The sequence below is a fragment of the Falco cherrug genome, chromosome 4 (assembly GCF_023634085.1).
Source record: "Falco cherrug isolate bFalChe1 chromosome 4, bFalChe1.pri, whole genome shotgun sequence".
In the NCBI taxonomy this organism is placed as follows: Eukaryota; Metazoa; Chordata; class Aves; order Falconiformes; family Falconidae; genus Falco; species Falco cherrug.
Window position 1 is genome coordinate 92,438,137 of NC_073700.1, and position 23,875 is coordinate 92,462,011.

At 39.9% G+C, this 23,875-nt stretch overlaps 1 protein-coding gene across 1 annotated transcript in view; it reads left to right on the forward strand.

Annotated features, from left to right (window-relative positions):
- Positions 1 to 23,668, forward strand: part of ITGA9 (integrin subunit alpha 9) — a 230,381-nt gene extending 206,713 nt beyond the window's left edge. The window contains exons 27-28 of the mRNA XM_055707897.1: positions 2,918 to 3,037; positions 18,790 to 23,668. Of these exons, the coding sequence (XP_055563872.1) occupies positions 2,918 to 3,037; positions 18,790 to 18,888 (219 nt within the window). The 3' untranslated portion in view covers positions 18,889 to 23,668. The remainder of the gene's footprint in view (positions 1 to 2,917; positions 3,038 to 18,789) is intronic.
- The last annotated feature ends 207 nt before the right edge of the window (positions 23,669 to 23,875 follow it).

Here is a 23,875-nt window from a genome sequence, read left to right on the forward strand (position 1 = left end):
AGGGGCTGTGCTGCTGGGGTGGATGGGATGAGGAGCTCATGGTTCGCTTGAGGTTGGCTTTTAGGGGCTGCGCGATGGCCAGTGGGTCAAGCGGCAGGCAGCGCATGGCACGCTTCTCTTCAGTAACATCACCCTCTGGCTCCAACCTCCCCCTGGGGATGCCTTGCTTTCCTGGCCTTCCGCCACTTACTGTACTGGCTTCTTGCTGATCCTCTTGATATGCAATGTATGCTGACTCTGCTCAGTCTGGTTTGATTGGGGTTTGGCTTGGGGTTTTTGTTGTTGGTTACTTCTTCACCAAAACTCATTGCAGTGGCGGCGTATTGATGCAGGCAGATTTTGAGGGCTTGAGAGGGATAAGGACATTAACATGCACAACATCTCTGCTCCTCTCAAAACCAGAAAGCTGTGAACAGGGTTTTTTTATCCTTGTATGTTGAATCCAGACTGCTAGAAGAAACTGCATGGATAAGAAGCTGCCGTTGCTCTCTACCCTTATAGCTTGAGCTGTGACTGCAAAAGCTACAGCCAAGCTATTCCAGCCAGTGTGCTTCAAACCTGAAATGTGGGGCTCTTGCTGTAGAGATGATGTATGATTCAATCTCTGCAGCTATTCCTGGCTTTGCCTTTTTGGCAGCATGAAGGACATACAGGTCTATTGTACTGGAGGTTGTGTTACGTTAACATTTACTCTCTGAGTAATGGATAGAAAGCACCACCTCATTTTGCATCCAGGGATTACTTGAAAGGTCTCTTCACTGAAGTTGGTAATACTTAAAATGTCAGGAGGGTTTTTTTTCTTTTAAAGTCAGAAAGGAAAATAACATTAGTACCTTATCATCTAAGAAATAGTCATCTGACTTGTGTCCGCAAGATGGATGCTAACCATAGCCTCCGTGAGAAATGGACTGCCACATCAGATCGTCTTTCCAAGCTGGCTCAGAAATAAGAGGGAGGCACAAGATTTGTGTTTGATCTCTCCTTCTGGTTTTTCCCTTACACTCATCTTGGCTATGAGGGAAACTCTGCTGCTTAGGAAACTCTCTGTTCAGCAAGATGTCTTTAAAAGTCTGACAAAGGCTTTGTGCTAATGTCTGAAACACTAAAACTATTCTTTTTCTCAGGTGAAAAACTCATCTGTGTTTGAGAGGTATTTTGAGCATTGTGACACTAGTTATGGGAATATATTTGGATGATGCTGTCTGTGTATGGCTTTGTTCCTGTCCATTTGTTGTTTTCACGTCTTTTTGTCATCAAATACTTGATAATAGCTTATCGATAAAAACCGGTGTGTGTAAATCAGCTGTGTTCAATTTCCTCCTCCATAAAAGCTGTGGTCTTAATCAGCCTGTGAAACTGAGATGAAGGATCTTTGAATACTTCTTTGTGGGAACACTGTGACAGAATATAGCCTTACTCACCTGCTTTCTCTCATCTGTGCCTGTAATTTTTGTGGGTGTTCGCTGAGGTTGCATATGCTTACAGAAAAAGACATTAGTGTGATCCTGGGAGGCTGTCCTCTCCCATTTCCCACTTGAAACAGGGCTGTTGCCCACACTGGCTCAGGATCCCCACGGCTTTGTCTGAGTGAAGCTTGGAACCCTGCAGGGATGGAGAACCCAGAGCCTCTTTGGCCCCTCTTCCAGTGCTGCCATCACCTCCCTATTGCAGCCTTTTCCTGAACGTGCACCTTCAATGTCCACAGGGTTGTGTGGGGCCGTGTTCCCTTTGCTGTCTCATAAATAATGCAGTCTGAGCAGTGTCACCAGTGACTGGAGGTATTTCATGGGCCTTCCACGGGCTTCTTAAGATTAATATCTTGAGGTTCCATAATTGTATCTGACTCTAACTGCCGGATTTTCTCTCACTTTTAACTACCAATTTTTGTTTTGTTTTGTTTAAAAGATTGATTTAACAATTTGTATCTGTGAAAGGGTTTTGATATTTTTAAGCAAAGATGAAGAAAGCGGTTTGTGAAGGAGGGAGGAAAACCCACTACTTTGCTTTCCAAAAGAAAGCCAGACAAAGCAAACATATTACCTTTAAAAAAATCTGTGCTGCCTCTCTGCATTTGCTGGATATTAAATTGCAAAATTTAAGATAGAAATAGCCCTCACTGAGGAGAACTGGTTTTGAGTTTTCCACTGAGGAACTGGTTTTGATTGAAACAAGAGACTGGAAGTTCACATAGCGTATATAAGCAGTATAATTTGCTCCCATTTTCTTCTTAAGGCAGACTGTTAAGGAAAGCTCTTTGTAGGATGTATTTCCCTGCCATATACGCCATACAAAAAGGGAGAAGAGAACAGCAGGAGACTGCTTTCTGCATTCCCAGAAGAACCCATGCCTGCACGCACCCTTCCCTCTTTCACACAATGTGTCTGGTGAATCACAGCAGGGACAATTTTGTATTCAATAGAGTTGTATGTGTGTTGTCTTATTTTTTGCGGAGAAAAGTTAACAGGCTCAGTGTACATGAGTGGTTAATGTGAAGCATTGGGCTGTTTGGCAAGGCTGGGAATGTGATAAGTAAGACAAACCATGTGAGATGTCATGGCCATTCCTGCCAATCCAAGGGATGGAGTTTTTCATGCAAACCTTTGTGCACCTTTGGTGGCCCAGCAGCAGAACAAGTTCATTGTCTGGGGTGGGGGGGGCGGGGTGGCAGTGTTAAGAGTTTTTTTGGAGTGGAAGCTGATATCCTTTGGATCCAAGGCATGCCTACTCAAAAGTCCACTTGAAAGCTTTAAATCCCTTGCAAAAAATAAATGGAAAGCATGAAATTCACATTCCGTATTTGTTTGGCAGACAAAACATGATCAGTGAGGCCACCATGCAATGTGTTTAATAAGATGAGTACATGAGAAAACAATACAATTTCCAATCATAAAAAGATCTTTTTCTAATTGCTTTGTAGGTGGTCTTTGAGGCTTTGCACAATCTGGAGCCTCGTGGGTATGTTGTCGGATGGATCATTGCCATCAGTTTGCTGGTGGGAATTCTCATCTTCCTGTTGCTGGCTGTGCTCTTATGGAAGGTAAGGTAACACATGCAATGTAAACACCAAGGCTAGTCCCAGGAAAAAAAGCATAAATTCACCCTTGCATTTAACATCCATTTGCTTTAGGAACTAAATAATTGTCCGCTCCATTACAGGAGCCATTGGCCAGCAAAAATATTTTCATATCCAGGGTTTTGTGAGAGACAGGGAGACACTCGTGCTGTAGAGAAGTGGAAAAGTGGATATTTTATTTTTTTTTTGTAGGACCTCTATTAAAAGTTGAAGCCTCTGATACCATTTCAGGACAAGTGAGGATGCCTCTTAGAAACCTGCTGTTATCTCGCACTTAGATATTTGGTATATCTCTATGGTTTTCTGATGTCTGAGGCTCACTGATTTCAACAGGGATTCCTGAAAATCAGGTCACTTTTTTTGACCAGCTAAAAGATTGGGTGCCTGCCTAGCAAAACCCAGTTGGTAGCTACTGTTTTCAAAAGGTAAATGCCTAGGGGAGAGGAGTATCCAGCAATAAATCTTCAGATCCTTCAAACAAAGAGTTCCAGATGAGTGAAATGCATTACCAGAGCAAGAAGCATCAGGGACCTGTTAAAAGCCAGCCTTCACACCATCTCTGATAAGATACAGTTCTTGTACCCAGGCACTGTTACACGGTAAAACTGGGCTGATGCTGACACTTAGCAGCAGCCATCTGGTGTGGTAAATATGAAGGGTAAGGAGCTTCAAGTGTTTTCATTCCTCAGTTCCCTGTTACCAATCCATAAATTTAAAAGGCCACGGTCAAGGTCAGGGACTGTCTTTGAGAGAAGTAAATCTCAAATGTACATGTGGGAACAAGTCCAACCTTATTTTGCTTCCTGTGGCGGAGGTCCAGCAGGCTGATTCGCACTGTTTAGCAGCATGTGCGCTGCGGGCTCTGCTCACCGGCTGTGCCGGGACTGGAGGTCGCCGTCCCGATGTGCTGTGAAAGGACATTGCGCTGCAGGTCGTGAGGCTGTGAAATGGATTTGCAAACCTGGGCAAAAAACGGGCCCGTGCAGTTGTTATTCTAAGTTATACAGATGTGTGTATAGCTGTGTTACAGAGTATACACTTACTTCGTATATTATATAAGTTTTGTATGGGTTATAGATGTAAAGTATTTTTTAGTTAGTTTTGAAGATTTTTAAGCATATACTGGCTCGCTCAAAATTGACTGTGCTTCCCATTTGGAAAACAATGTTTGACCACAGTCTAGAATATCTTGTAACTTCTGTTTTTCTGGCATGCGGGAAATGCTTTTGTTTTCTGTGGCAGAAAGAGTGAAGGGAAAAAAAAAAAGTCTGTGCAGTTGAGATGGCAGAATAACCATAAGAATGGAAAAATGTGAATTGGAAGAGGGCCAGGTTTTATGTCGCAATGGCACACAGTTTTGAAAAAGGAGTTACTGCCACTGATACCTATATGACTGATTTCATATGCTTCATTTCCTGAAGGTAAAAAGGCACTAGATTAACTGTTTGAAAATGTGCAGGCTAAGAGGAATAGCACCTTTCACTGAGAGTTTCTATGAGAATCAGACAGAAGTTCAGTTCTTGGTCTCCACTAGAATTAATACAGTCCTTTGCTTCCTGGCTTTATCTTGAGACTTGAGCTCTTTAAAACTTTATAGGGATCATCCTAGTACCCATGAAGCAAGTGCCGTTTCATTGCATGAAATCACTGAGGGAAATTCTGAGTGACAGCAACAAATAATTACAACTAACACCAGGCTTACATAACCCTTTCTGCATGCCATGTTAAAGAGGCAAAGGAAGGAGAGGTGCTTTTTCCAGAGTCCTGTGGCAGAGATGGCGATAAAAGGCAGGCTTTGTCAGCTGCACTCCAGGGCTTTATCTGTGGAGTTGCATGATTACTAAAGGAACCAGTAAATTCAGGTTTTGTTTTAAAGAAAACTGATTAAAAGTGTGTAGCTGCTAGTATCAGCCAGTATTTTTATTTAAGTCTTAGTCTGGAACATAAATATACATAAGTAATACTTTGCACTCAGTAGTTGCTATATTTATTAATGTTACTGGCAATCTTAAAGTTGCCTGAGATAAAACTGACATGGGAAAGTTGCAGTCCTGCAGAGGAATCTTAATTGTCTGATTATAAATATTTGTTAGACAAAATTGGCCAAATATATCCTACAGTCATTCCTAAAGTCTGTGTGTGAAGCAGTAAAAATACCAACTTACATTAGAAGTGGTTTAGTCTTTAAGTGTGGAATGAGAGAACAGATTTGAATTAGATGGAGTTTTGGGCATCTAGTGAGAACTAGAAATGACCCACATTTTAGGACTAGAGTATAAACTAAATTGTATTTTTATTAAGAAATTAATTAGAGCTGAACCTAGAGTGGTCCTGGAAGGCAGCTGTTTACACAAAGCAGAGCAGGAGCTGGAGCAAACCCATGGTAAGGGGACTGAGCAGTGGCAGCAGCGCAGGGCTTGCTGGCAGTGGCTGTGACAGCCTGCCGTGGAAGGTATGCTCTTCCTGTGTGCACGGCTGCACTGTGAGTGGTGCAACACAACGGGCAAATCCTCAAACACGCTGGTATTCTGCGAACAGAGTAAGCAGCTCCTTGAAGTTGCAGGAAGATGTTAGAACACGTGTAAATATTTCACATTACACACTGGTAGAATGAACGGCGTTAGCAGGAGTGAGATCTCGGGGACATTCCAGCCCAAAATCCTAATTTGAATCTAAATTTCCACGCTTTAGAGGGTCCATGTCAATGGAAGTGATGTTAAATGCCTGGAATAAAAGCTTATTTATTCACATGCAAGACCACAGCCACATTTATACACACATAATGAGCTTTTTAGCGTAAACTTGATCAGTTTTCAACTGGCTTTGCTTCTCTGTTTATTTTAGTATTTCATGTAGACACCGTGTTTCCTCTGGTTTAAGTGTGTGTGGATTCAGAGGGGGTGAGCAGCTTTTCCCTGACTTCCACGAGATGCCATGTGTAAGGCAGGCTGGCAAGAGTTGGCCCCATTTTTGCCTATTTTGTTGGATAGCCCAGTTTTATCCTGACACTTGTGGCTATTCGTATCTTGTTCATCCACTCCAGAAGCCTTTGTGCAGGCATCGATGGAGACATGCTCCCAGTTTTTCCGGTTGCTCTGCAGCACAGCTTGCTCTCCCCACTCACGTCTTGTCTGTGGTCTCCCATGTGCAAGAGGAGCAGGGGGGGCTCTCATGCTGTTGCCCATAGCAATACATCTTGTTTTTTACTGTGGAGATTGGCCTGCAACTCTTTGGTGGCCTCCAGATGCTTGTGGAGAGTGGAGCAGGGGAGGAGGTCTCTTTGCTTCAGGCCAACTACCCATGTGCTAACCGAGCCCGTGGTTTCACAAGCACTGGCAAAAGTTCAGAAGGGAAAGGCAGTCGTGGCTGGGTTATTTTGGGGAGTGCTCTCCCACACACGCTTCCCTCAGATGTCAGGACTGCAGCCGTGTGTGGGGACAAGGTCCCCTTCGGTCATTGCAGATTTATGCAGGCGTAAACCCAGGGGGGAACTGGCATACTCCGTGCAAATGAAAAACTGAGGCGTGATATATCATAACACAATAAATATTCTATTAATAAGAATAGTGCTTTACAAGGCGGTGGATTGAAGTTTCTGCGTTTGAACTGGCTTGAGTTGTGGGGTGAATTAGATTAATGCATTTTAGATAAAGTGCACAGAAAGAAAAAAGAATAATTATTTGTACCCAGAGGATATCTAAGAGGGGATGTGTAAGCGAGTACCGGACTGGACATTTGGGCAGCTGATTGATCTGTGGAGCCAGTTGTGGAAGTGATTTGCAAAACAAAGGTTTTTATATTCATTGCAGTAACATTATTTTGTTTCTTTGTGGCACGTTTAACACAGGAGCTGGACTTTTATCTGAGCCTGTCTCTGGTATCCAAGCTCCAACTTGTCTAAAATGAGGTTTCTAGCACTGTTTTATAGCTTTTGTATTCCTGGGGTAAATAGTTGATCTCTGGCTTTCCCTTATGTAATAAGACACTTCTGCTCCAAAGTCTGGATCTTTGACGGGATTGCAGAGAGAAGGACCAGCAGAATAGCACCCACGTATGTTGGTTTTTGATTAGCCAGAGGGTTCCTGCTCTTCAGTATGTGCCAGACAGAATGTTTTTGCCCTTTCTCTTAAAATGAGCATTTGAAGACTCTTTTTAGTTTTTAGGAGAAATACTGTGAAGACACTTCTGTCTACTCAGCTGAGTTAGTGCAGGCTTTGAACTGGTTATTTCTAACAGGGAGCATTAATCCTACCAAGTGCTGGACTAGCGAAGTCCTCATTTAAGCAGAGATGGTATGTGTGGCTGTAACTGCTTGCTAGCGCTGCTTTAGGGGACAAACTTTGAAATATAAAGCTTTCCTTATGAAATATGAAGCTCTTAAAAAAAAAACCAAAAACAAACAAACAAACAAACAAACAAAACTACCAAAAAACTGAACAAACCCAAGCAGGTTTTTCAAAGGTATGTTTGGGTTTCTTGCTTAGAGAAGCCTTATGACTTTTTTCTGTGAGTGCACAGATGTCTTTTAAAGAACACCTTGTATTCCTACATGGAGTAGTTGCCATTGCCTCACATATTGTTTCAGCATTCAGAAAATATCTGAAGCTAACAAAGGCTAAAGCTAACTTGAAATTCACCTATGCAGCAAAACCCGCTGTTTTCCCCTTTTTGAAAGGTGACACTTCCCTTACTTAGGGCCTCAAACATTAAGTCTCTTTACATACAGCTCACCATTTTCCAGCAGAGGGGAAAAAAAAAAGGAAGAAGAAAAAAAAAAAGAGAAAAAAAAAATCCCAGCCAAAAACCTCTGCACTTATTCTTTGCCGGCGGTTGCTCTGTATGCTGTGTTACAAGCCTTAAAACATTTTCTCTCCCTTTTATCTACGTACAGCTCAGGTGGCAGAGGCTACCTACCATCTCCTGGTCAGTCCTTGCACCAACTCTCTTTGCAGGTGGCCAGGTTTTGGAGTAGTAGCTCTGCATGAAATAAAAGTATTTAGGGGTTTGTTTATTTGTTTGGTAGTGGGTTTTGGTTGGTTGTTTTTTTTTTTCCCCAGAGTTGAATAGGCACATTCACTTATGGTAAGAAACCTCTTCGGATTTGAGCATAGGAGAAGTGTTTGCTACACCTCCCGCTCTCTTCTTCCTCTCCCTCCTCTCCATATACCCATCTATATCTATATATCTGTAATCTATTTATGTTTGTAATCTTTCCAGGAAGAACACTTTTCAATTTAAAAAGTCTTTATTACATTATTATAATTATTGCCATTATCACAACTGTATAGCTTCAAATGTTGGTTTTAGAGGTAGGGACAGAGAAATCTGTTAAAACTGACTGACATTTCATATCCCTAATGAAAGTTGTTGTGCTTATTCAGAGTTCGCATGCTTCTTCCTTTCTGTACATATAATTCCAAGAATAAACCATTATTTACTATGGTGATGCTTTAAAATTCAGACTATAATTGAAGTTCAGATAAACAAGGTGATTAGCTCAACTTGCTGTGAGAGAGCACTTACTAGTGACGAGTGATGGGAAGGATGGATTTCACAGCTCACAAAGGTCTTCGCTGTAGAGATGTAGATAGATGCACCAGGTGCCTTAGAACTTGAGAGGTCTATACTACTTTGTTTTTTTCTTTTTTTTTTTCTTCTCTACTATCTCTCCTCAGTTTAAAACCATGTCAATACTAATTTCTCACACTTTCTTCCAAGTTCCTGCCCAACTTTGTTCTCTTAATTGATTTTTCAGCTTGTTTCACTTACTAAAGTGTGATCCCTACCTGTAGTAACTACACAGGTCATACCTGTCCTGTCTGTCCATCAAAACTGCAAAAACTGGGACTTCATTTGTATTCTCCAAAATTCTTCTTTCTGTAGCCCTCAAATCATGGCTTTCTGTAGAGTTTTTTCTGATAAACTTTTCATCTTATTGCTTTTGTTACCCACTTATCTAATTGCTTCAAGTAAGTTGTTACTTGCTATCTCATATGTAGGCTTCTAGGGGTACTGGTTTTTTGACACAAATTCTAGGTTCAGTAGGCCTAGAATTAGACTTTTTCAAAATTATCCTGTTATAATAAAGATACAGTCAGTTGATAATTAACTTCTGTGATTCAAAACCAAACCCATATTATTTCCCAGACATGGATAGGTCTTCATTACATAAAGCAGCTGAGAAACCTTGAGGAAGGAATGGGGCAGTGGAGGTGGTTGGTTGTCTGTATAAATTTCATGTTTCACCATTAAATGTTTCACCAGGCAGAAGTTAGGTGGATCATTTGAAGCCTGCTTATTTTCTTAAAGAACAGTCAAAACTGTGTTTCATTGTATTTCCTTCTCCTGTAGCAAAGTGTGCATCACAAAATGTTTGTAGACTCTTGGCTTCCTGAGGGCAAAAAGGTGTCTATTCCTGCAACAGTGACTCAAATGTTGGGTTTTCCGTAGTAGATTATTTGGGTGATTTGCTGTGCTTTTTGAATTCTGGCTGAATGTTACAGGAAGGCTGCGTTTGGGCATCTTTTATTTGTTCCTACACAAGTAAACGGTTAATGCTGCTGTTGTAGCCAAAACACTGCCTTCCCCAGTGAGTCTGCTGGCTGCCATGTAATATTTGTTCACCACCCTCAAGAGCAAGGTTGGCAACGTCTCGGTGGTGGTGTGTGTCCAGTACTTGTGAAATGCCTCTGTTATCTTTCTGGATAAAATGAGCTATGTAAACATACAACGGCAGTGTTGTGGCTGAGTGTTCTCTCTGGTCTCAGTGTCCTCTAAATGAGAGCTGTGCAATGCCAGGGTACTTTGAGACCATCACAGCCATTGCAGCTATGTTGCTGTCATCCTGGCAAAGTGTGACCAAACTGAATCCACTGGCAAGATAAGGTAGTGATGTGATTCAGAACGTCTTTCTGAAAAGTAGAAATATAGCCACCATTTTCAGGAGCCCAAACCAGAAAAAGAATACGTGTGTAGACTGCAAAATTGCAAATAAGTACTTAAGGTTCCAAGGTTCCTTACTGCCGGAACGCAACATGTGTATTTACTGGAAGTTGTTAGCATCCCTCAGACCCAAATGCCAGTAACAGTGAAAATGTGACTTGCATAGTCTGAATTCTCTCTTTAGGCTTGGTGTCACAGTGGGAAATGCTGTATTATGACTTACACCATCCATAGCCATTTCCTCCTGGTTAGGCTAAACGCATGAAAGTAACTTGTTCTGATAATTATGGACGTAGTAGAACTTTCATTAAAATATTTCTGGCAGGCCAAACGTTTCAAAATATGATTTTAAAGCTACTTTTTATTGCATCCAGAAATAGTCTTTAATGTTTAGTCTCTGGTTTTTAAACAAAGCCAGAAATATTTCAGTAGTTTTTCTTTTTTTTTTGTTTGGAGAGGAAATGGAAAATGTGGATTGAGATATGTCTTAAATTAATTGCACTTACAGAAAGTATACATCTAATTACTGCCCTATTCTCTGCTGAGATTTAAGAAATCAGTATATAATAATTTGTTCAGACATATATGCACTAGACTTTATGTTCTTTCTCATTTTTGAGACTGATAATCAGAGATAAACTTTGGATGATGGTTGTGTTCATTCTATGACTTCTTTTTAAAATAAACTACTTGGTAAAATTTTGCAATAGGAAAAAATCCTTAAACTATTTAGAAATGTTTATAAGTTTTAATGTTGGCTAATTCGCTCTTTGATTACACTTATAAGCATATTGGTAACATCTGTCATGCAAGTGACTGTACAGTGTTACCATCCTGCAAGAAGTTCATGCTTTCATTAAACTCAAGCTACCAGAACTCAGCACTGAAAGATCTTTAGAAGTCCAGTCACTGGAGTTCTCCTTATTTCTAAAGTACTCTAAGTACTAAGTCCTTAACAAAATATATTATGTATGCACAAATGAACCAAATGCTAGGTGAATGAGTCGTGTCTGAGGCAGGCTATATCTTACCTAACGTGGTAAAGATATTCCAAGGGTAGACACCAGAACTACTAGCTTTATTCACCACATTAGCAAGTAGGTCCATTGAAGCCAACTAAACAACTCCTGGGAGAAAACTTGCAGAGAAGTGGTTAGAGGGACAAATTATTGATGACTGGGCTTCCTGTTTAGAGTGGGGTGACGCTTGAGCATCAGTGACAACAGAAAAGCATGTTACATTAAAAAAGCCAAACTACTAAATGCGATTGTATGTACTGGTGTCTGTCTCTGTGTGCAGACACACATCTAAATGCATCTTTTCCATGTATGCTGCTAGTGAGAATTGTGTATCTGCCTTGAGGTACCTAGCCTTAGTGACTGGCTTTTGAAAATTTGGCCTTCGAGACAGACATAAAGCATTTGGTTAAATTAATAGTTTGTTTAATGACTGCTTGAGCTAAGTTTAAGAAATGATTGACTGTTCTTAGCAAAAAAGAGCACTTTTCTTATTATTTCAACATTACAAAGTAACTGCCTAAAACTGTGTGTTTAAAAACTGCTTGTTTTACTACTTCAGCATGTAAAATAAATTTCTTCCTAAAATCTATGCAGGACTACAGTTTTTCCCCCTAGGTGTCAACAGTAATATCTTAAGTCAGTTAGCCAAGCTATATGAAAGTAACTTGAAAATTCAGTACAATTTTGTGTACGTTGCTATTTCTTTTCTGCCATAGCAATGTCTTTCTGTTGTAATACATTGGGAACAGATACAGATGCTAGGTACCAAATTCTTCCATAGTAGCTTAGCAAAATGTTTGTAGAGGAAACCGCCTCTTTGTGCAAGCTGCTGGACTTCTTTGCCTAGTTCCCCATATAGTAAGTACGTATCGCATTGTGTATATGTACAAAGTATGTATTGTGTGTGTGTATACACACACACACACACCCACCAGCCACTTGTGGAATGGTGATGTTTGAAGCACATGTATTTATTTTCTTGTACGTGTTTCATGTACATGAAACGTGTACAGGTACATGTTCCACTGAGGAAATGAGGACCTACATGACAGGAAAGTTAAGGGATTTGCATCTCAAAGTCAATGAATGACAATAATCAAAGCCAGACCCCTGGAGTACTCATGAACTTACCTTAGCTACACTATCATCCTTCTTCCTATATTACATATACAGTTTCTGCTATAACTAAAGGCAGGACCTGTGGCTGCTTTCCAAACATTCCTTTTCCTCACAGGGGGGCCTAGGCAGTGGCAGTTTGCCAGTCTCCTTTTGAAAAGCTGATACACATTATCTGTTTGTGACCCCTCGTACTGTGGCCAGGGTTCCTTGATTGGGAGGAAGGAAATAGTGCATCCTCTTGGAGCTCGTGACTTGCCAGAATTATCCAGGGCCATGCAAACCCAAGTGAAAAGTACTTTTTCCTGCCTTCTTGGTGGTAGTAAAGTGAGATGCACTTAACCAGTGATCAGTCTCTGCATGGGTAAACACTCCATGCTTCCAATCCCAGCAGCGCTGCTTTGCAGAGATTGGGGGTGTTGCTGCTTTGCCAACAGGTGACATCTTGCTTGGGGTGAGGTTCCTGGATTATCTTTGAACCATGATAAGCTGCCTATTTTTCTAGCTGTGGTACTGTTTATGAGAAGAGAGAAGTGCCCAAGGGGCACGGACAGAAGAGTAAGCTAATTCTTTCTGAAGGGCCACAAGGTGAATAGCTTGGGACCTCTGCCTAGATTAAAGAGGTGCAGCAGTCAAAGATTGATGATATAAGCCTAGACTGTTCATCAGGTATGGCTGGATAGTGCTTGCAGTATATGAAAAAACTGTATAATAGAGAAAAGACATCTTGTCATTAAGGCAGTAAGCCCAAAATATCTTGTCAAAACCTAGTTCAATGGGAGATTTCTTCAGTGATTCTTAAATTTTTGTTTCTTTGTTACACCTGTGTCAGTGCTTACTTCACTCTCTTTCCTTCTTACTTGTTGGTTTGTGCTATGGTCAATATCCTCTATTAGAAGGCATTTGTCAGCAGAATCATATTGATAAAAATCAATAATTTATGTGTGCAGCTTAGTACCTCCATATACACTAGAGAATTAAAAAATTGTACAAAGTGGCAAAAATCTGATGTAGTTTTGGATTCTGTTTGAACATTACATTTCACAAACCTCTATTCCTAGCTCAGTTAGAGTCTCAGAACACTACTGTAAATCAAGGTATAATTTCTTTGTATAGCAGTGTATAACTATTCTTATCAATTTTTTTTTTTCTTAATGGATTACGTTAATGGGAAAAAGACTTTTAAAAAAATACAAACCATAACCGTTCCTCTATGGCCCATGTCTCAAACTATTTCTCTTTCTATTTTGATTGGGAGAATAAACCTCATTGGGCATGATAAAAATGCTTTAGACATTTACCCAACAGTGAATATAAGAAAGGCAGTGATATTGCTTGCCCTCTGATCAGATTTGGGTTTCTTCCCAATTACGGATTAAATTTTATTTTGTAATATCATCATTCTTCAAACATACTTAAAACTGGCACCCTAGAGAGATAGTCACAGGATGGTACTACAGGAAATGTTGGCTAAATGTATATTTTTCTAAACGTCAAAAATATAAAATGTCCAGTAATTCAGTGATCAATCTTCAGATGTGCAGAAGATAGCAGCAGAAAAAAAGACAATTTATTGTGATGTTAATTCAACACTTTGAAATCACTTTGATGGAAGCTTACAGTTTCTGTGAGTGCTTGAAGAATGCAATTTTATGCAACTTTGTTAGATGTGACTTTTCTGTGATTTTTAAGGGATTTAAACCTGACATTGACAGCTAGAAGGAGTTGTGTGTGCTAGTGAAAGAGGCTTTAGATACTCAAGATGAAATAGAGGACTTGACAGTGCTGTCGCATGGCAAGAAATAACTTCACAATAACAGGTGTAAATTCCCAGGCTACGAGTAACACGGATTTTTTTGTTGCTTTATTGTTCAGTTTTGCCAGGAGCATGCTTTCTGCTCAGCATATACTGTAGATGGCAGTAAGGTTATGCTAGAAAAGGGTACATGGGCTGGAATAACTAAACTAAAGGATGTGTGTAAAACCTATGGATGGTTTCAGGTTTTGAATCTAAGCCACCTATTTACAGCAGCTTATACTTACTTGAAGAACCTCCAGAAAGGATGGGTTGCTCTTTGTAACTTCCGATAATGACCAGGTCAGCTTTGTCATTCCTTTTTGTTTGGTTCTGCCTGAATTTGTTTGGATTTGTTTAAAAGCAAGCAGACATCTTTGCTGCTTATCATGGCAGATGTGAAACACTTCTGTGGATTCACAGACAATTCAAATGCTCTCTCCTTTCCCTGGCATGGGGTAGGAACACATTGTGAGTGACACTGATAGCTCCAGAATTTTGGGACTATCCCTATATCCCCAAAGTCTTCCATGGCCCTCTTTCTCCTTTGTGTTTGCACACAGAAGAAACAAAGTAGGACATGGTGCCCTTGGCACAGCAATTCCCCTCTGGTGAAGTCTGCCAGGGTTAAGAGTAAAGCACGGTGCATGCTGAGCAGTGTCCTGCTCCCAAGACCTTTCTTTCAGCCACACTGACCCAAAAGGCCCGTAACTTGAGGGCCTTCTCAGTGTTCTCAAATAATTTTCACCCAACTCTGAAATGTTGGCTGTCGTTCGCTTTTTTTCATTTCCTGCATTGTCGTTGGTGGCTGATGCCTCTTCTTCCATTGTAACCCTTCAGCTTCCCACAGTACCCTTTCCTTGCCTCCTACGTGTTCTGCTATTGCTCTTCCTCTCATGAGTGCCTTCCCCAGTCGGATGTTTACCCACCAAAATATTGTCATCAGCCTGTTCCTTGGATGTGGTGGTGCGAACTCACAGACTGTGTGATGGGATCACAGCTCTGGACTTGGGCATTCCTTTGCCGTTTCCATACATCAGTATGTGTACATGCACACACATGCATATGTCTGTATATATGGAAAGCAAAGTCTGGGAATGTTGAGCAATGTTAGAGACTCATTGCCCAAGAAACATGACTTGGAGACTATTTCCCCCCTGTAAACAGCCATTCCATAAGTGACATTACAGCAATGCTCCTGTTAAAGCTGAGGACCTCTCCTCCCTGCATGAAATCCAGGACTGAGTCCCCGCACTGCTGTCCTCGCTGGGTTTTATGAGTCCTCTTAAGGGCTTTGCATTAGCCACAGAAGAAGGATCCTCTGGTGTCACTTCTGCCCCAGTGACAAAAGAGCCAGTGTATACTTGGTCCCATGTTGCATCAGTTCTCCTGCTTTAGTCCAAGTGTCCTCCTCCTCGTTACCCCTGGATCTCCTCACTGTCTTTTAAATTCCCTTGTTCTCTCCAGCTTGCCACAGGCACTGATCTGCCCTCACCATATGGGTTAATACTGCTATCATTTTTTATGAAATCACTTTATTGTAAGGAGATGAACATGTGGGTTGTGTGTTCTCTGGTGAGACAATGACTATGTTGTGATTTCTTCACAGCCATTACAAAGAAAACCCCTTTCTGGTGATGATAGGGACCCTACTGTGTTAAGTGGAAATATACAGCGTTAACACTAAGGAACAGTATCCCGTAACAAAGCACATCCTTGCCTTCCAGGGATGGGAAATACATCTAATCCCTGATAACTATTTAAAAGAAAAGGGTAAAAAATAAAAAATCCTTTAAGGTCCAGTTTCTCTTTTTGCTTGCACTTAATTTAAGTCCTCTACATAATTTTAGATTATCCACATCATTTACAGCAAGTAAACTTATATAGATTTGTAGTGGAGTCACCTCTAGATGTAGGGTTTTGTGCTTCATTAATATTTATTATAGTCTTCAGCTCACTTTTTTGCCCTACTGGAAAGTTATACAAAAACATTCTGTATCCAGAAACAAAACACTAAAATACCAATACTATCATAACCAACTTTTAAAGATAATTCCTAAAGCAGATGTTCACAAACAGACAATTTTTATTAAAATAACAGTGGGAAGGAGTTTGCTTTTGTTTGTTTGGCCCTCAAGGAAATTAAAAAGCCTTTCTATAATTTTGATTATAACTTCAAGAGAGGATTTTATTGTATCAAGGATGTGGTTGCATGAAGAATGGAAACCTTAAGGGTTTAAAACCTGTTTTTAAAAGCTACAAATTGAACTTCTCTTGTTAATCTTAGGAAACAAAGTCCTGTGGCAGTTTTCTTTTCTAATGTGCAGAGCATGTAGGTCTGTTATAAAAACTGCCAATACAAAAATGGCACCCACTTCTTCAACACATCTGCTCCCTGAGCATATATAAGGAGTATCTGTAGATTCCTGTGACTAAAAGAAGTACCTATGATTAATCCTACTGGGGCAGAACAACGAAGGAGTAGGTTCTTATGCTTTTTTTTTTTTTTTTCCCCATTATCAATAAAATAATTCACCTTCATTTTAGACTATGAAAATTTAGGGGAACGTGCTATTTGCTCTAAGTTTCTATTGAACCAAAGAATGTTGGCATCAATGGTGAAATTTCACTGGGATTTTATGATGGTGCTGTCTTGAGGACATCTCAAAATACATCCTTTGCACTGGTACAGCTTGTAGGTACAAGTACAAAAATTACTAGTAGCAATATTTTTCTGCTAAAGAAAGAACTTGATCTGACTTCTGGAGCACATTTGAAAAACAGGGAACCAGGGAAATTCTTCTTTAATTTTCTTTTTCTGAATCCTTGCATACAGTGTTCTGAAAGATGCTGGGAGGTGAAGGAGATGTGGCCCTCCAAAATTCAACAGTGTCCCTTTTGTGAGGTGGTTTTTCAGAACAGAACCACCATTATCCATGCATTTGCATGTCTTGAGCAGCAGATAAAGCTTTGCTTATGATAGATGGGAAAGAGACAATGTCTGTAGTCTGTACACAAGACTATGAACATTTGTTCCTGGAGAATTGGGCTTTTACAGTCTAATTCCGGTTATTAGTGGGGACCTCCAGAAGGTCATGGGACCTCTGTAAAATTGAGATCATAGGCATTTATGTGTATTTCTACGTATTGTGTATTTTTAAAGTGGTTGTAGGTGTGTGTGTAATGTACATCTATGCACTCAGCAGGGTGCACCTGTCTCTAGATTAACAGCATGCCCCAGGGCTGTGGTCCACGGTTACCCAAACAAGGGGCTTGTTAGGCCACACTGCAGAGCTTCTTTGTCCATTGCACGGAAGCCAAGCGGCAGAGGCGTGGGGTGGTGAGAGGACGGTGTGTGTCTGGTCGTATGTTGCTGTGCCTTCAGGGTGTATCTGGGGGCACTGGCATGGACCTGGGCTTTAGGAAGCTCTGCTGGAGAAGCACCCTCAGCACTTTGAACAAGCTGTCTTTCAGACCTCTCTGAATTAAAATGTACTTGAAGAAAATTAAAGTTGCTAAAGAACTGAAACTGAAAAGCCCAACTTAACAGAAACTTAGCAGTGACAAAACTGCACAAAATATTCATACATATAGCCAATTTGGGAATAAAGAATGGCAATAACTGGTTGATAAAGGAAGACTAAAGCATCATGTTTTACACAGCAGGAGTAAGAAAACAGGTTTAGAGTGGTAGGAGTTACATAAATGTTTAATTATGATGAACAAAATATTGATTCAATGTTCTCAATAGTGCACTGCTAAGCTTGAGGAGTTATTCTTGCATGCTTACCAAAGTCTGTTATTAAAATCATTTTTGTTTATTTGAAAGACTTAAAAAGCCAAGGATACGAGAAGTTTTTATCCAAACTGAAATGAAAACTACTTGCATTTCTTTAACTAAGTACAAAGGTTTATGAAACAAGGAGATATGCAAAAGTGATTATCTGCCCTGCAGCATCTTGAAAGCTTGTGGAGGAGTTATTGTTGATGCTCCAAATTTTGTAGGATCAGGCTCGTATTTTGCCTTCCGAGCTGTAGATTACGCAACTGGTAACACCGAAATGAGGGAAGCTGTTTAGCAAAAAGAAGAGCCTGTAGCTATCGGTTTCCTCCAAAGCATCTAAAGATAAATGATCCTTAGATAGAGAATTTGAGACCTGAACTTAGAGTGGTTACTGGCAGGAGAAGAGGTACCTGTGGTTGCACACAGCAGTGGGCTGATACTTCTGGAGACAGGTACGCCAAATGGCAGCAGAGCTCTTCAGAACGGTGGTGGGGCACCTGTGATAGACAATAGACCGTGCTGGCTTTTCTGGAAGAGTTTCTTACAAGAAAGGCTGATAGTTGGAATTTGGGTGCTGGGAGGTGGGTGCACTGTATTCCTCTGATCTGTTGTTTTGTGCCATTGTGGACACTGAGAGTACAGTTCATAAAGCTCTGGCAGCATTTACTCAGGACCCAGGTGCTAGCCTGGCTTTAGGTTCAGATCCAGATTATGCGTTAGTCTGTATGTGAAACCAATAAACCTGTATTCACCTCTTCTGGTCTGTGTTTATTAGAAATACTTCATATAATATTTTTTTTAAAATGTGTTTCATATAAGAGGGCTCTTCCCTCAGAGTAGTTCATCAATAAGGAGCAGAGTACCTGTGAGGATTTGGGACCCAGTTTGATCTCATTCATATTGATGTAAACAAGGAGCTGTGATTCCAGATTACCACTAGGAGAAATTAGATATGAACACCTGTGCTTTTTTTTTTTTTCCTGCACACCGTTTTCTGACAAAGTAAGCTTCAACTTAACAATACTGTTACTTACCGCTGTCATCTCTTCTTGATTTGCAGATGGGCTTCTTCCGCCGGAGGTACAAAGAGATTATTGAAGCTGAAAAGAGCAGAAAGGAGAATGAAGATAGTTGGGACTGGGTCCAGAAAAATCAGTGAACTGCCCACGAAAACTAAAGCCCAGTCATGTGACACGCGCTTGCTAGCCTGTAGGTCCTGCTCTCGTATCTTCCATATGTGGAAGAAGGAATCTTCTCCAGATTTTTCGGAGACCCCACTGACGCTGTGTCTTTATCACTCCAACAAGCTAGGGAACATATCCTGAGGCAACCACTGCAGCCATGTCAGGTGACTGGAGCGATTTACACTTCATTTAAGAGCTGAACTTTGAACTTTGGTAACCAAGCTGCAGTGCAGAGCAATATTTATGAATCCAACTATGTGGTATACCCTCAGGGGAAGACTGTTACCTAAAAATATTTTTTATAAATATAAGCTTTTTATATTGATTATGTCTTTATATTTGTATCAATGTTTTATAGTTTCTATTGAATAGCTATATAGTTCACTCAAGCACTGATATCTGGCTAAATCCTTGGAAATACATATATGTATATATAAAAATCCTATTGTACTTTTAAACTTCAACACAAGAGAGAAAAAGAGAGATTTGCAGATAAAAATAGCTGAAATCCTCATACACTTAATTTGCAAGGCTTGGTAATGCTGTATATAGACCGTTTAATGGCAATAAGCCAAAGTCTTTTCTCTATCTCTCTTTTTGAGTTGAATTCGGTGTTTGGTTTATAAACTATAGAACCTAAAGTATGACACAGATGTGATGTTCTGTATCTGAGTTTATCCTTTACTGGCCTGAATGGGAGAGGATGAAAATGCTTCCTCGGTGGCACGTAGCAAGACTTGTAGCTTGCTTTGGCTCACTGAAGAAAGAGCATCACAGAATGTTTTCCTTTGGGAAGTTTCTCTTGCAGTCCCTAGTACTTGATAATGGTCTAGGACTGTGCAGTTGAGATACCAGAGGGATGTAATTGGGCCAACCACTATGGCATTGATAAATTCCTTGGAATTAAAAAACAATAATGAAATGACGCTACTGTTAATGATTGTGATCTGTTGCTATCAAAGCAAATGATAAATTGCTACAAGCTACAAGTGTTATGACTGCCTTGTGAGTTTTACACAGGAGTCTTGAGTTTGTTTATATGGTGATTTTAAAGAGAGATAAGTAGATGCAAGGGTTAAAATGTTGGAATCTTTCGGTCTTGAGATTCCCTATCTGTATGTTCCAAGTACTGAATGTCATCCTTCCTCAAGCGTTAAGAAGGAAGTTTAGTCAAGGTGCAGATGTTACTGGATCTCAGATTGCCACTTTGTTCACTGGTAATTCCTTAGTAGAACATTTGCTGCATTAGAAGAAACTTAGTTGTAATTAATTCAATCACGTTTTTTCAAAAAGCCCTTGTATTTCTGAATAGGAATAGTAGAACTCTGTAAGACTTGGGTTTAGATTCTACTTGTACTTTGCACCTTGTGTAAATAAGAAGCAAATGTCTGGTTGGCATAAAATCCACGTAAGGGAAAGAAGGGTTGAGCTCTGTGGTAGCAAGTGGAGGAGAAACAGGAATGAATGGTTGCAGGATGTCTCCTTCCATGAGGGTAAGGTAAAAGAACTGCTGGAAGTTTGGAAACTTGAATGCAGAGAACATACAAGAAATATGCTTGAGAACAGGTCTTATTCTTACTCTTCCTTGCCAAATTCATTACAGCTTCACATTTAAAAAAAAAAAAAACAAACACATCCGTATTCCTGTTTGCTGTTTTCCCCCCACTGGCATTAAGTGCCTGCTATTACTATAGTATTGATCAATATTTATTAACTTAACTATCTGCACCCATTAGGCAGAAGATGGTTTTTAAATGAATGAATGAAGTGTATTGATTCAACGTTTGACAAGAAAAGCTATTACTCTATTCAGTTATCTTCCTTAAAACAATCATGGGTGATTTGACAGGTTTTGTATGACAAATGAATATTTAAGCCAGAATCTGAAAAAAAAAAACCTGCTGAGGCAAAATCCTGTTATAACCACGTGTAATGGACTGCAGATTTCTCATCAGAATGCAAAACCAAAAGGCTGATGGCCTTTGACTGTTGTATTAGAGGCTATTGATTTCCTCACAGAATGATATTTCTGACATCACTTAGCTTTGCTAGTATTTAAACCTAATGTATCTATTTTTTTGGTTTTGAAAAAGCCGTAAGACTGACAGAAGTTGGACATGAGATTGATTCACAACTCTGAATTGAATAAGAAATTACTTAAAATACTTGCTGAAAAAAAAAAAGTCCATTTATTTAGAAGGAATTTTCAGTATCTGCTCTCTTTAAAACTACTACCATCCCCAAATTATCAAAAAGTAAATTTGCCGAAAAAATAGTTCAGGGGACAAGTGAAACTAGTTGTGAATTTAACTGAATTTGAAAGTTTCTATCCAAAAATAGAGAAATTTCACTTTGAAAAGTTTTAATGCCTCATTTCCACTTTCTAAACAGAAATTTACTTTCACATCTGCCAAAATGCAATATTTTAAAATTCAAGATCATTTACTCCTTTGGAACATCTTTTTAAAGTATATGAAGAAAAGACTTTAAAAAGGTAAAATGCCCATTTAGCATTTTATATTGTGGTGGACAATTTTTAATTTTTTTTTACTCAAAGCAAGGAATGTTTTTCTTACTTGGTTATAGTAAAAAACAAATAAATGTAAATCCCACTTGATATTGCCCACACTGGAATTTTTTGCTCTCTGACTTGAATTGTCTACTCTTGATCCAGCACAAGTTGTCACACAGTGAAAATGTAGTTGTTGGCCAGATTAGTGACATATTCTTGAAATAATCCATAAATTCTTAGTAGTGTCGCTGTTAGGTACTCAGTAGTTCTGTTGTCACAGATGCTTTTGTTTTTACATGTATACTCTTCATTATTTTTTTTTTTTTTGGTGTCAAATTCCATTGTCGCTCTTGCTTGGTTCCAGTTAGGATAGTCAGATTTGACAATGAAACATACCAGTGCTTAGTATTAAAGTCCTGTAGATGCACTGTTCCACTCTTTAAAAAGTAACCGAACAAACCTAACAAAAACACCCCACTAACATCAGTTGGTTGCAATTAGTTTCTAACGCAAAAATCTTATGAAAACTTAATATACTCCAAGAATGTGTAGGAAATAGCTGGGCTATAGATCTGCTGGTTGATTTTTGTTGGGTTTTTTTTTTTTTTTAATTAAGAAATCATAATAAATGTAATGGTATCAAAAACTAGAGACATGGTTACTTTGGAAATTGCTTCCAGGGCTCTGGAAGTTCCCATCTGTCAGCTGCTTGTGAGTTTTGTTGTGCTGTACTGCTTGTGCAGGCAGAGCTGGGGCAAGTCGTTGTACTGGTTCTCTCTGGTTAATCCATTTCAGGACAAAGCCATCAATTGCCTTGGACAAATTTGATTGAAAGGTTTGCTGAATTGGCATCGCGTTCTTTTTGCAGCGGTCTGACTTTGCACTGGCTCTGAGCTATGCAGATGGAAGCTTGGAAGTGGGGCTGTAACATTTTCAAATGCGTCATCTGGCACCTGAGAGATCTTTTGTTTGACCCCTGAAGCTCGCAGGGTGGCTTCTTACAGATAGTACCCTTGAAGTTGCTTTTAGGGTAGGAAGGAAACAATCTCAGTAAAATATGATCAGGAAGAAAGGGGAAAAAATATTAGAGGAAAATTCATTTAACGCATAGCCCATGCTGTTGCAGCCCTACTTAATTTCCATCTTGATATCAAGATCACAGTCACTGCGGAGTTTTGTGGCCCACAGCACAGGGATTAATTTCAATACCTGAGAGCTGAAAACGTTTGCCACCTTTCACAGTGTGTTTTGTGACCATTCCATTTGAAAACCAAGCGTCTACTTGGAGGTGAATTTCCATCAGTTCACCCCTGCAAGAGCAGGGGTGGTGTACTCTGAGACTGTGCCAATGGTATACTCTGGTACTTGGCCATCGTAGCTAATGAAAATACTAGCTATGTTTTTCTGAAGAAACCTAGTTTTTAATTTGCTCAATTACAAGGAGGAAGTCAGCAAACTGTAGAAAACACTGGAGCAGTCTCTGCATCGAAATCGCCTCGCAAATCACTTGGATTATCTGAGAGAGAATTTTTTCTTGATGTGAACCCCAGGCCTGTAAACCACTTAAGCGATCCTTTCATCTCAAAGTGGCAAAGGCTTTTGCAATGCCAAGCATACCAGCGAGGACAGCTGATATGACACATGAGTGGGAAGGATCGTACGTACGAGTCAGTGATGCGCAGGTAGCTCGGCTTGCTGAAAGCAACAGTGGCGCAAAGATTGTCTTGGGCAATATTTAGCATTGACTTTCTCGAATGTCATCTTATTATGGGCACTTTTTGGAGTCTTGCACAAGTTTCAAGCATCCAAGCATAGTATCCGTGTGGCGTGGGAATATATAATATTGCTTTCAGTAAAGGAATAAAGGAGTTATGGAACTAATTTCTACCTTTGTCCAAGTTCATCCGCTTGCTAAGGTTTCTTGGAAAGTAGGTTTTCGTTCATTTAGTGTACATTGATTAAACTGGCATGAAGACTATAAATGCTTTTGGAGCATGGTTTGCATATGCAGTAGGGCACCTGCAACATCGTCACTCCTTTTTCTTAGAATGTCACTCCTATGTATTGTAAAATTGTGTGTTTCTTTTTGTGAACTTGTGGTTGGAAGAATGTGTTCACTCTTATTGATGTCACCTGTATTTAGAAGCTTGTGTTCACCTGTATTCTAATTCACTTGCACTGTTTTGGAAATGTCAGGTTTACAAAAATACAACTTTTTGGAATAAAAAGTGGCTGCAAAATTATCCTAATAATATCATTTTGTCACTTAATTTCCTTGTCCAGCTGAAGTATTTTTCCATTAATTGGGTGAGACATATTCTCAGTATGTTTGAATTAAATGGTATGTGCATGTGTTTATCTGTGTGTGGATAATGGACATCTTTTGTCATAATTCTGTGACTTGTATAAAATCAAGCTATTTGGAGAGTAAGAGTAAAAGTAGCTTGACT